This window comes from Coenobita brevimanus, chromosome 85 (genome assembly GCF_032717465.1).
Source record: "Coenobita brevimanus isolate Jiangsu-jjx chromosome 85, ASM3271746v2, whole genome shotgun sequence".
Taxonomy (NCBI): Eukaryota; Metazoa; Arthropoda; class Malacostraca; order Decapoda; family Coenobitidae; genus Coenobita; species Coenobita brevimanus.
Genome location: NC_137038.1, coordinates 17,702,448 through 17,716,937, shown reverse-complemented (window position 1 = coordinate 17,716,937; position 14,490 = coordinate 17,702,448). Strand labels below are relative to the sequence as shown.

The window sequence follows — 14,490 nt, the reverse complement described above, 5'->3', positions numbered from 1 at the left end:
GGAGAGGAAGGTGATGTTTACTCCCAAGTTTGCTGAAATCGACCGCTCCACGTTGATTTGCTATCAACAACAACGTGCTGCTGGTGTGATGGTACGTGGAACAGAGTTGAAGGCTGCTGCTGAGAAGTTCGCCAGGCTTCACGACGCCGTAGACTTCAAGGCATCCGAGGGTTGGCTCTTCGCGTTCAAGTTACGGCATGGCCTTACCAACCGTAAAGCTCATGGCGAAGCTTTGGACGCTAACGAGGATGGAGTTGACGAGTTTCGGCACAAGGTGAAGGGCTTGATCGACAGGGAGGGCCTCACTCTCGGTCAAGTCTACAAAGCTAATGAAACTGGTCTATTCTATCGCTCTTTGCCAACAAACACTCTAGCCGAGGAGACGGAGAAGCATGTACCTGGCCGCAAGCTCTAAAAGGAACGGATATCTGCTTTGTGTTGTGCCAATGCTAACGGCATGCACCGGCTTAAGCCCGTTGTTATTGGCCGTGCAAAGCAGCCTCGGTGTCTTCGTGGGGTGATGGATGTTCTTCCTGTCATATGGTACCATTCTTTGAAGGCATGGTTTACAGCTGTGATCTTCAAAGACTGGTTCCACCGCCACTTCGTCAAGGAGGTCATCAATTACCAGACGAAGACACTGGGAATCCCGCGCGACCAGGTAAAGGCCTTCCTTCTCCTTGACAATGCACCTGCCCACCCGTGCTACAAGGACTTGGTGGCTGAGAATGGCTGGATTAGGTGCATGTTTCTGCCACCTAATATGACTGCTTTCATCCAACCAATGGACCAAGGAGTGATCGTGGCAACAAAGCGCCTATACCACCGGAAGTTACTGGACGAGGTGATGGTTGTTCTCGAGGACGAGGACGAGCGCAGGGAGGGACGGGACACCCGAGGCCAGCGGACTTTGGAAAACCTTCGCCGCTACAACATCAAGTCTGCACTGTACAACTGGGCTAGTGCATGGAAGGAAGACCCTGTCAAGACTCTGGAAAATGGTTGGTCTCGTCTGCTTCTCGGAACGGATGTGGAGTACGATTTTCTAGGGTTTGACGTGGATGACTTCCATACACGGCTACGTACGCACGGCAACGATGTTGATGAGGACGATGTTCGTGAGTGGTTGGATGACAACGAGGACGATCCTGGGTATCAGACATTGTCTGATATCGAGATTGCGTCTTCAGTTGCAGGTGTCAGTACCGAGCTTGAAGATTCCGACGAGGAAGGCGATGATGATGCGGACTCCTCTCAGCAGGACACTACTCCAGCCATCCCCAAGCTGAGCGCACTCCGGGAACACCTAGAGTTCATTCTCGACTACCTGGAACACCTGGACTGCAACAGGGAGATGGGGCCCTTGGGACTCGTGGAGGAAGTGCATGCTTTCAGGCAGCGCATCATTAATCGTCAGAATCATCAGTCCTTGCATCAATCAACGATTGACAGTTTTTTCAGGCCCGTGACCCCCGCTGTGCCAAGCCCTGGCTCCACTCCTTTGCCTCCCCAAGACAGGCCCTCATGCTCCGAGCCACAGCCCAGCACATCAGCCACGGTGGAGTCACCGCTCGACGTGAGTTTGCGTCTGTCTTCAGAGTCGTCTGCAGTGGGTACGCCATCACCACGACCCAGCGATGCACCCCTAGGTCACCTGCCAGTGATACTCTCAGATTCTGACTGAATAAACAGCAAGAACTTCTCCACTAGACCACACGGGAATTTACAGTGTTGTGCAGTGAAAAAAACTGTGTTGTGTTAAGGATTTACAGTTGTGAGTGAAAAGACTAATTTGGAACAAAATTTAACATAAATAGACTTGTTTGTTTTTGCTTTAGAAAATTATTAGAAGAATGGGAAAAGTTAAAGTGCAGAGTGCAACACTTAGTAAGTTACAACGGAGCATTAGTTAGACAAGAGTGCACACTTTGAAGAGAACGTACTTCTGAGTGCGATTGACTAAGTTCAGTGCAAGACTTCATGAACAGTGTACTGCAAGTGCTTCAGGAAATCCTTCTTACTGTCAGAGTCCGAGAGGAGGCGGTTATTCATCAAGGTGGCCATGGACTTGCTGTAAATAGGCAGAATGTTTTATACTGTACTTTTTTCCATACTATACTTACCTCAAACACCTCATTTCACTCTTTAATGTCCTTTATTGGTGTGACTAGGGTGTTAGAAGCTATGCATGTGCAGTAGGAAAGTGTTTTTCTGAGTTAGGCTAGGTTAGGGTCCATAAATACCAGTCCAGGAGCCAGTCACCAGAATGTTTAATATTGTATGAACCTACTTCTAAACCCTCATTTTATGTTTCTTTTGCATTTATTTCAGTCATTTATGTGCCTTATTGGTGTGATTTGGGTCTTAAATAGGTGCTATGCATGTCCAGAGGGAGTTGTATAGTTGTTTCTCTGAGTTAGGGTCCGTAAGTACAAGTCCATAAACTGGGGCCCAATATCCGGACAGGACCAGTATCCGGACCTGCCTATGGCTCTGTTATGTCGGATATTGGAGGGATTACTTTTATACATACAGCAAGCTCGCCCCTAATGTGAGGGTTTCGTTCCAACCGTGGAGTGTTCGGTGCGAAACCGCGTAAGTTTTAACTACTGCTTATTTTGCTCCCTAGACTCCTTAAATGTGGTGTTTTGCTGTTAACTGCCATTGGTAATTAATATGAAGCACTTTAAGTGGTTAAAAGGTTTATTTAAAGTCATAACTTACAAATACAGTACTGCACAGCATAACTTCAACACACAAATACGTAAACACCAGGTACCATTTCAGTGCCTATTGGTTTTGGGACAATTCGTCGTCATCAGTTCGTCATCACAGCAATAACAAGACAATTCGCTGTCATTAATGAAGACAACTGTGGGTGATGCTAAAATATAATTCAAAGGCGAAATAATTATATTTATGGAATGACTGGGAATCGTTAAGGGCGCGAATTGTCCTGACGGGGAATCGTCCATGTTTTGACGGGGAATTGTCTGCACACAAATACATAAACACAAGGCAACATTCTGATGCCTATTGGTTTTGGGACAATTCGTCGTCATCAGTTCACCATCGCAACAATAACAAGACAATTCGCCGTCATTAATGAAGACAGCTGTGGGTGATGCTAAAATATAATTCAAAGGCGAAATAAGTATATTAATGGAATGAGTGGGAATCGTTCAGGGCGCGAATTGTCCTGACGGGGAATCGTCTATGTTTTGACGGGGAATTGTCTGATGGTGAATTGACGACAGAGAATTGTCTCGGAACCCGCCGATGATGGGTAATCATATAAATCAGGTTAACTAGTTACAAGGCTTTATTTAACACTTAAACTTTATTTAAGTGCTTTAACTTACATACCAGAACAGTAAATATTTTACTTACAAATACAGTACCGTGGAAAATCAGTGCAGCAAATCTTTAACGAACAAATAAAAAAGGCAATATTCCGACGCCTATCAGGTAAACTGTTTATAAGACTTTATTTTTTGCTTTAACATTATTTAATAGTACTTTAACTTGTACATAAACTTACCAGAACAGTAATGGAAATATTTAACTTACAAATACAGTACTGTGGAAAAGCAGGACACGATCGCGTGATCAAAACAAACCGTGCGTGGTGCTGCACTGATGTTCGAGCATTTGGCCTTTCAAAGGCCGCCTCGCGTAAATTTATAGTTTTTGTAATGGTACTTTAATTTTACATTGTCTTACATGTATTCCGGCACTAACCGCGTATAATTGCAAGCACGTTTGGCGAGAACGGGTATATATAAATACATACATATATATATATATATATATATATATATATATATATATATATACACACAGTCACTACACGTTATACAATGGGAATACTTCAGGTCATACCTTAGCGTATAACGATTTTATCATAAATTGAGAGATTGAAACACATTATAAAAGGGGGGTTACGTCAACTCAACTTTTCAAAGTCACCAACCCAAGACTGAAACAAAAATGATAATGCACATTAATCACTTCCTGTGTCAGTCCAAGTCGTCTCCAGGACCAAAAGAAACACTATCACACCAATACAGGCTGCGTTACTCACGTATGGTAAATCGTTGCAACAACATAACAATCACACTTGCATAACATAGGCCTGGTGCTACACGATGTATAGGCCTACTGTAGCATGATGCTTGGCTGAGAGGTGACGATAGCAGGGGGCCACATGTGAACAAGTGGAAAAGACAGGGCTTCGAAGGGGTGGTGGGACCGCAGCTGAACCAAAACAGTGTTCTGCATGCTGGGGCAGCCATCTTGCCTGTGACAAGCAACTGTCTCCTTGCGTGTGTCTGGCGCTTCATACAAAATTTTCCGAGGGCATTGTTATAGCGGGAAAGTAATCGCAAATTGGATTTTGGGGTGGAACTTTTCTGTTACTGTTGTAGCGAATTATCATATACCGAATCAACGTATAACGAGTAGTGACTGTATATATTGCCCCCATCTGCTGCCTTCTTATTAGATTTGATACATCACTTTATTATATAACTATGTATATATAATACACACACACACACACACACACACACATTTTATATACATTATATATATACACATACACACACACACACACACACACACACACACACACACACACACACACACACACGCTGGTGCAGTGGTAACGTTCTTGCTTGCCATCTGGTAGATGGGAGTTCGCGCCTCGCTCAGGTTGCGAAAAGTTTCACTGACGAAGTGGGTGGTTACTGTCCCCCTTGAGCAAGGGGACGGGTGTGTGCATGTGTGAAGGTCACAGCCTTGCCCTTAGATCGGACTATATGAGCTCTCAGCTCCCTTCCGGGAGGGTAAAAGCTGACGATCACGACCATCAGGTGATCCTGACCTATTCGGTGAATTACACACACACACACACACACCAGAAAACGAGGTCTCGATGTACTCTCAATGCTAGATCTTATATTTGCTAGGCAAGAAAATGATATTGACAGTTTAATATATCACCCTCCATTTGGCAAAAGCAACAATGCAGTACTAAATTGCAACTTCAGGATTGCATATGACATAGTTAACAGCAATGAAAGTTACAAAAAGAGCCTAAACTATAAAAAGGGAAACTATCATGACCTAAAGAAGTACTTCTTAGAAATTGATTGGGAAAAGGAGCTTAGAGAACAAGATTTAAATGCTATATATAAAAAATTCTGTGAACTTTATGAAATAGGAGTCCAGAAGTACATCCCACAGCACAAAGAAACAGAAAAGAAAATAAAGGAATGGTTCAATACAGAATGTAAAAAATCAAAAGAAAAAAGATATTTGCTGTGGAGTAGATACAGAAGACACAACAGTGAAAGGGCGTATAACAACTATAAACAGGCAAGAAACGATTATACAAGAATAAGGAGGGAAGCCCAAAAACAGTTTGAGGAGGATATCATAAATAAAAGCAGTGATCAGCTATTTTACAGCTACATCAGAAGCAAAACCAAAATCAATCTATCTATCTATTGCCAGACGCCATTATCCCGTAAGGGGTGGCCATTTGACTCTGAGTTATTTGTTTTACAGGGAGGGGCACTAACCCTTCACCAACCCACTTGTTGACACGTAGGGAGCACGTATGGTTTGGTTATATGGTTACCACCCACCGCTGTAAATGGTTTCTTGGCTTACAGGAAACCATTTGGCTTGTCACTCAATGTAAAGCCACCTGTAATGGAAAGAAAAGCAATAAGAAGTGACAGGAAAGATGGGAGAAATAGGAAGAGAGGAGGGCAGGCACAGAAAAAGAATGATAAAGGCTAAGGAAGAAGTAGGCAGCACTACATCAAGTGAGTAGATGATGGTTGCCACCACCTACCACTAAAAAAAAACAAAATAAAGGATAAAGTACAATCTATTACGGACGAGGGAATCACCTATACACAAGAGAAGGATATTTGTGAAGCACTAAAGAATTTCCAATCAGTTTTTACAAAGGTGAAAAATTTTGAGAGGGATTATGTGGGATATTCATGCCCACACATACTACCAGATATACAAATATCAGAAAAAGTAATACAGGAGGAGTTAAGTAAATTAGACAAAAGAAAAGCAAATCATCCTGATGAAATTTCATGTTGGATGCTACATGAATGTGCAAAGGAGTTAAGTAAACCATTATCTTAAATTTTCAAGAAATCCTTGAGACAAGATAAACTACCTGATATTTGGAAGAAAGCAAACATTGTTCCCTTATTCAAGAAAGCGAATAGACAAAATCCACGCAACCACCGACCAGTATCACTAACCAATGTTGTAAGCAAGGTATTAGAAAAGCATATAAGAAAAGCTTGCGTAAATCATCTAGAAGAACACAGTATGATAACAGAAAGACAGTTTTGTTTCAGAAAAGGAAAATCATGTGTTACTAATCTGTTGAGCTACTATGACAGAGTAACAGACACATTACAGGAAAGAGAATGATGGGTGGACAGTATCTATTTAGATTTCAAGAAAGCATTTGACACAGTATAACACCAAAGACTTTTATGGAAACTGTACCATCAAGGAGGAATTCGAGGCAAACTGTATTGTTGGATGCAAGATTTTCTCATAAAAAGAGAAATGAGAACAGTACCAAGGGGAAATTACTCATCATGGAGAGAAGTGACTAGCGGAGTTCAATAGGGCTCAGTACTGGCACCAATCATGTTTTTAGTGTATATAAATGATATAGACAGTAACACTGGAAATGAAAGCTATCTAAATATGTTTGCAGATGATGCAAACATACAAAGAGAATTACTAAAACAGACTCTTGTAAAGAGCTACAAGAAGAATTAAATAAACTTCATGAATGGAGTAATACATGGCAAATGGAATTCAATGTGGACAAGTGTCATGTAATCAAGTTTGGTAAAAGTGGAAAAAGACCTGATTGGGATTATAAGTTAGGAAATAAAACCCTACACACATCAGAAAGAGAGAAGGACCTGGGTGTGATTATCAGTAACAGACTATCTCTGGCTGACCACATCAGCGAGAAGGTACGGAACATGTATACACTGCTTGCAAATATGAGAATAGCATTCACATACATAAATGAAGACATGCTAAGAAAGATAACAACATCATTCATCAGACCAACCCTGGAGTATGCATCAGTGGTCTGGATTCCTCATCTCAAAAAACACATAGACAAGATTGAAAAAGTTCAAAGGGCCGCTACATGATGGGTACCAAGCTTAAGGGATCTAAGCTATGAAGAAACTCTAAAAAAACTGAATCTACCAACACTACAGGAGAGAAGGAAGAGAGGTGACATGATTATGCTATATAAATGCATATCAGGGAAGGAGAAAATAGACATAAATGATTACTTAACCCTAGGTCAAGAGAATTAATAAGGTCTGCCCATCGAGGTACCAGTTTTCACCCCTTGTGCGCATGAAGTCACAAGAAGTGTCAGGTAAAGCCGTGAGTGAAGTCTCCACTGACCCATACACCAAGAAGGATCTCCATTTTCTGTGAATGCGCAAAATATTGAGGGAGGGTCTCTTTTATTTTTATTTATTTATTTATTTATTTATTTTTTTTTTTTTTTGGGGGGGTAAAATGCCCACTTTTTGTGCAGTGAATGGGTGTAGAACTTCTCGGGTTAAAGGCATTAATATAAGCTTCCACAGATTTCCTAAGGATGTGGAAATCAAAAATAAATGGGTCAAGTTCTGCAGAAAAACAGATCCTTGTTTTAATCCTGCCAATTCCTACATATGTAGTAAGCACTCTGAAACAACTGCATATGAGAGAAACCTGAAGTATGAGGGGGCCCATGTTACTGGAGACAGACTAGATTCTTTTGATCAGAGAGGTAAGAAATATATATATTAATAGCAACATCATAAAATGAAAATCTAGTATCCAAGGATGCACACTAGAACTTAGTCATGTTGGTGCTAACCGTGGAAGTTTAATAATTAAGGAAATCCACCGGTAATGTCGTCTCACGGGAATGAGTGTTGCCAACAAAATATTGGAAGTTTAGAAGAAATATTTTGTCCAATTATCCAAGCTTTTCATCCTTAGGCTTATAAGTTCGGCCAATGAGAACTTCATATTCTTATTGTATTAATTTTCATATAATTTCCTTGCACCCAGAAATATTGTAAAGTTAGATAAAAATTCGGTGTTAATATTTATGTTGGCAGTTTGTGGGATCTCTCTCTCTCTCTCTCTCTCTCTCTCTCTCTCTCTCTCTCTCTCACACACACACACACACACACACACACACACACACACACACACACACACACACACACACACACACACACACACACACACACACACACACACACACACACACACACTTCTCCTGACGTCACGGATAAGCTGCGCGAGGAGAGACCTTATTAATTCTCTTGACCTAGACTTAACCTATGGGGATGCATCAGCAAGAGGACACTGCAAAAAACTGCAAAAAAAGAGAGGTGATAAAGACGTAAGGAAATTTAGTTTCCCAAATAGAGCAGTTGATCAGAGGAATTCACTGCCAAATGAAATAATGTGAGCCAAAACAATTCACAAGTTTAAGGATATGTACGATAAATATGGTTTAAGACACGGGACAGTACAAGCTTGACTCATTCCTGTAAAGATACTGTTAGGTATGTACAGTTAGGTAAGTACACCGCAAATTGACTTAGGACATACACACAGAATTGCTATGGGAGAGTTGTCTGTCTTTGCTTTGTGTTTCCACCTCTACCAAGTGAATTTTTTGGGCAAGAAGTAACTGTCAACTCCTCTGGTGTTGGCAGGAGGTGGTGAAACACTCAGCATGTCAATGCTTGCCCAGAAATGAGAGTGGGATTATATGTTCTTGTCACTCCGAGCTTGCACCTCCCTATATTACTGTTTGCCTTGTTATATTCCTATAGTTGAGTTGTCATGCCTGGAAAGTACTGCTCAAGGGATGAGAGGGTCCGTATCATTGCATGGAGGCAGGATAATGTCCTTATCAACACGATTTGTGAACGTACTGGATGCTCAAATTCGACCATCATGAAGATTCTTGCTGCAGTGCGCAACCTGCCAACTGATGTCGTACCAGAGCACAAGCATTGGGGTGGAAAGAAGAGGATGACTTCCAGAGGTACAGATACACATCTGAAGAGGGAAGTAATCAAGAATCCTCGACTGACAGCAGCAGAATGGAAGAGAATGCATCCCCAGCTGTTACAAGATGTCTCCATTCGAACTATCCAACACCGCTTGCAGAAGGAGCTGGGTTTGCCAAGCCGCACTGCAGCCAAGAAACTGCTTCTCACTGACCGCATGGAGAAGCAGCGCATTCAGTTTGCCAAGAAGTATGCACACTGGACATCGGGTGAGTGGAGAAAAGTTATGTTTTCCGATGAAAGCACTTTTCAAGTGTTCCAAGTGTGCACTGCCAAGGTTCGTTGCCCTGTCTCCCGTAGTCGATATGACCCTGCTTACACAGTGCCGACTGTTAAGCACCCACAATCAGTAATGGTATGGGGGTGTTTCTCAGGTGAAATGAGAAAGGGAGGCCTCTACTTTCTTCCTAAGAACTTGATGATGAATGGTGGCCGGTACATTCAAGTTCTGAAAGATCGTTTGTTAAACTTTTTTGCTATTCATGGGTGCGACTTTTTAATGCCACAAGCCAAGAAAGGTGACAACATGTCTTCAGGATAATCGGATTGAGGTCCTTGACTGGTCTGGCAACAGTCTGGATCTAAATCCGATAGAAAACTGCTGGGGCAAGATGAAGAAAATCATGGCAGAGAAGAAGACATTCAATCTGGACAACCTGAAGACTGAACTGACAGATGTGTGGTGCAAAGAAATGTCCTTAGATTACTTTACTGGTCCTGAAAAACATGGGAAACATGATGTCATATTAATGAATGGCATTTCTTGAACAAACATTGTGATATACTGTACTATGATTTCTGTGTTTTTTAATACCTTGTGGGGTGGAGGTCCTAAGTCAATTTGCAGTAGCTGTATATATATATATATATATATATATATATATATATATATATACAGTTACCTCTCAACTAACACGAGTTTAAAAGACGCGTTTCGTTTTAACACGAGCAAATATTTAAGAAGATATGTTTAACTAACAATGGTTTCTCGATTTAACGTGACTTTACCAGTACGTGATGGTTTCAAATTAGCCATGGGCGCCTTGGACAGTCCTGAGCTGATAGACCGTGTGTGGCAGTTTATGCATCAATACAATTTTTTTTTTGTCTGTTGCTTAAACTGGTTTTATTCAAACTATGATATTCGAAAATGAAGTTTTGCCCCAGTCTGAGCAATTTGGCTCATTTTCGAACAAAATTTGGCCAGGAAAGTGATGGTAGATCTAAATTGTTACAACCTGATGCTGCAGAACAGAAAGAAGAAAACCACTCAGACCAAGATAAAGCAGTTGTTTATGAAGAAGACAGAAAACTTAAGGGAGTTATTTTCATCACCAGTAGCACGGGAGTCAGAGGAAGAGGAAGAGGAAGGACAGCAGAGTGAGGAGGGACAACAAATTTAGGGTGGGGAGCGGCAGGAGGTGGGGTAGCAGGGTAAGGAGGGACAGCAGCAGATGACGAGTGATGCATAGATGAAGTGAGGCTGTGTTGTTATTGTTTGTGACCTACTTACTGTAATGAAAATGTTGCTTTTACTGTGGTGTTTTTATGACCTACTAATGCATTAATAATGTTGAGGAACTTTCACAGTGCCATGAATGAAGCAGAATTGAAAGAAAATCCATGTAAAAAACGAAAAGAGTATGTATTTGGGGAGAAGTAAACAACACTTCGGCCCAACTAGGGCTCATATGTTGTTTATTTCTCCTCAGATACTGAATACTGTTTTTGTTTTTTACATGGATTTTCCTTCAAATTAATATTGTTGCTTTTAAGTTTAGAGTAGCATAACTCCCCAAATGGGTAGACTTTCCCAGAGTCCAGGAACGTAACCACCAATATTACCATTGTTTCTTATGGGAAAATTATGATTAAAAAAACACCTTTTTAACTAACGCGACCTCTCCAGGAACCTAACCCTCACGTTATTTGAGAGGTTACTGTATATATACAAGTATATATATATATATCATCATCATCATCATCATCATCATCATCAGCTGTTTGAGTATCCACTGCAGGACCTGCCTATCCCAACCGAAGTCGGGACGATACAGCCAATGTATCTCTACCAAGTGGCTTAGGCTGTCTGGTAGAGATTGTATGTGGGGTGAGAAGTGCTTGTAAGTGTAATTGTAGTGTTGGAGTGGCTTTGGATGTGTGTGTAGTCTGTGAATCAAGTGTAATCGGGCCGCGCAAGCCAACTGGGTGCAAGCATACTTTATAGTAAGCGACACTGGTTCAACCACAGCACCCCTTGTTTCCGCCAATGCAGTCCATGGCCGGGTGAACACTCCCAAGGTTTATTACCCTGGCGGGGCGCAAACCTTGGTTTACCTGTGTACACTCTACCACTGTACCAGAGGCTCCATATATATATATGTATATATATGTATACAAATATATATATATATATATATATATATATATATATATATATATATATATATATATATATATATATATATATATATATATATATATATATATATTGTATATATATATATATTCTGTATATATAAATATTCCTCATCTCACTTCTGCTTTCTTATTATATTTGGTAATTCACTTTATTATATAAACTACAGTGAGAAGTATGCCAGGAAATACTACTATAAAATAAAGTATGTAAAAATCAATGATTGCAGGCAGTTAGCACTTATGTCTGCAGCATGTGTACACCATTTATGTACATAAACCCACATGGCCACCAAATGTACACATCACCAGTATAGTATTCCTCACTGTTAGCCAAAAGCTTTTTACTTCTCTCTCTCTCTCTCTCTCTCTCTCTCTCATTGGTTTGCCTATCATCTTTCTGTCTACCCTGCTAACCTGCCTCACCCTGCCTAACTGCCTCTGGGAGTCAGGCGAACAGTACAGCACAGTGATATTTTGTCATCCTTATTACAGTATATAAGGATGTGTTTCTATGTTTGAACCATTATACAGTACAAGTATAGGGTTTTATAGGGGGGTTAGACCCCCTGAGGGTGGGTTTGGGGGATACTACAGTAGTAACCATCAATATGTCAATTTCTCTCACCCCCTTGGCCACTATATGACAGGCATTTGAGAGCTTACTGTATTTTATCTTTTTTCTATTTTCACTCTTGTTGTTTGGCAGCAGTGACCTATGCTTATATGTTGCCATGATCTTTTTCTCTCTATCAGTTTATTGCCAGATGCCATAATCCCATAAAGGGTGGCCATTTAACACAGAGTTAGTTGTTTTACGGGAAGGGGCACTAACCCTCTGCCAACCCACTTAATGTCACGTAGGGAACGTGTGGGTTTGTAGGTTACTACCCAGCATTGTAAATGGTTTCCTTGGTAGGAAACCATTAGGCTTGTCACGCAATGTAATGCCACCTGAAAAGGAAAGAAGAGTAATAAAAAATTACAGGAAAGGTAAGGGATATAGGAAGAGTGCAAGACTATCTATCTATCTATCTATTGCCAGATGCCATAATCCCATAAGGGGTGGCCATTTGACTTTGAGTTATATGTTTTACAGGGAGGGGCACTAACCCTCCACCAACCAACTTGTTGACACGTAGGGAGCACGTATGGTTTGGTTATATGGTTACCACCCACCGCTGTAAATGGTTTCTTGGCTTATGGGAAACCATTTGGCTTGTCACTCAATGTAAAGCCACCTGTAAAGGAAAGAAAAGCTATAAGAAGTGACAGGAAAGATGGGAGAAATAGGAAGAGAGGAGGGCAGGCACAGAAAAAGAATGATAAAGGCTAAGGAAGAAGTAGGCAGCACTACATCAAGTGAGTGGATGATGGTTGCCACCACCTATCACAGACACAGAAAAAGAATGATAAAGGTGAAGGAAGAAGTAGGCAGCACTACATCAAATGAGTGGATGATGGTTGTCACCACCCACCACCATGATCTTTTAAATGTAATCAAGTAAAAATCAGAGAAAGATTTTATGGTTGGAACCTCCATTAACCCTTTCACAATCACATGTCGCCTAAACTAATTAAAATCATGTGCAGGTAGCAAGGATACAGCTAAATCCATATACTTACCTTTTTCCCAGTTCATACTAGAATGTTCACAGTAAAATATAGGAAATTAAAAAATACTGGGTTTGTCACTGAATTCAAGAGGTAAACAACGTTACTCTGACTACTTGTTTTTTATTTTATCAAACGCTAGATGACTTTATTCAGCTAGGCAGAGTACCCTTGCATTAAAAATGTTGCTGAGGGCAATACTGTATCTGACCCTCCATTTGGGGAAGTTTCACACTTGAAAAAAATATCTGGTTGTTTTTGAAAAGGAGATAAAAAGGCCTAATCCAAATTCAGGATGCAATACTGAAAGCTGTATCAAACCCCCACCCCCACCCTCACTGGAATAGTGTCATTGCTGAATATAATCATCTAGTAGTGAAAAGAATTACTTAAAAGGCCTAACCAAAGTCAGGATACTTAAGAAAAAAAATTGTTGTGTTGCAGAGAATGATAAGTGGGATAATGATAGTGTACCAGTTGGCTCTACTGGTATGTGACTTCATCCACCTTCTGTTTCGTGCTGTCATCCTCACAGTGTTGGCAGCGTGGCGGACGGTTTATCCCAGGGCCCTAAAGTCTGTGTCTGGGGAACTGGTCATAGTAAGTAGTCTCCTCTTTTTAGCTTCTTGATTCTTTCATCCTGATGGAAGAAAGAATGAAGAAATGCCTCTTATATAGAAGGGGTTCATTACTTGTCCGCCAAAAGGTGGGTGGTTGACTGCAGAAAGGCAGCTTCATCCTACAGTACAGTCCCCTAGGCTTATATTCAGAATAGCCTGGAGCCACAACACCCAAAATCACAACTTCAAGGCTACCAGTAGGTCTAACCCCATCTTGAGACAGCAAGAACTTAAGAGTATGACATAAATGATATCCTCAGGTTGAAATGGTTAACTCCTTCTGTCACTGACTTTTTAATATACTTTATGCTTCATTCAGACAATTTTATTAATTCTGAACTGAATAATTCTTGCTTTTTCCAAACAGTTTTATGAACTATGAACTGATGGGCTTATATATGGCCCTCCTTAACTCCCTTGCTGTCACCAATATTCTCCTCTGTTGAATAAATTAGTTTGATGTTACTAAAACAGACTGAAAATTATATAATCATATCTGTGTATCTATCTATCTATTGCCAGATGCCATAATCCCGTAACGGGTGGCCATTTGACTTTGAGTTATTTGGTTTACAGGGAGGGGCACTAACCCTCCACCAACCCACTTATTGACACGTAGGGAGCACTTATGGTTTGGTTATGTGGTTACCACTCAGCGTTGTAAATGGTTTCTAGGC

General features: G+C 40.9%; 1 protein-coding gene across 1 annotated transcript in view; it reads left to right on the top strand.

The window, feature by feature from the left end:
* Positions 1 to 13,640: 13,640 nt before the first annotated feature.
* The window catches only part of LOC145410366 (epidermal retinol dehydrogenase 2-like), a 598,304-nt gene continuing 597,454 nt past the window's right edge, over positions 13,641 to 14,490 (top strand). Inside the window, exon 1 of the mRNA XM_080280518.1 lies at positions 13,641 to 13,793. Coding sequence (XP_080136644.1) covers positions 13,641 to 13,793 — 153 coding nt within the window. The remainder of the gene's footprint in view (positions 13,794 to 14,490) is intronic.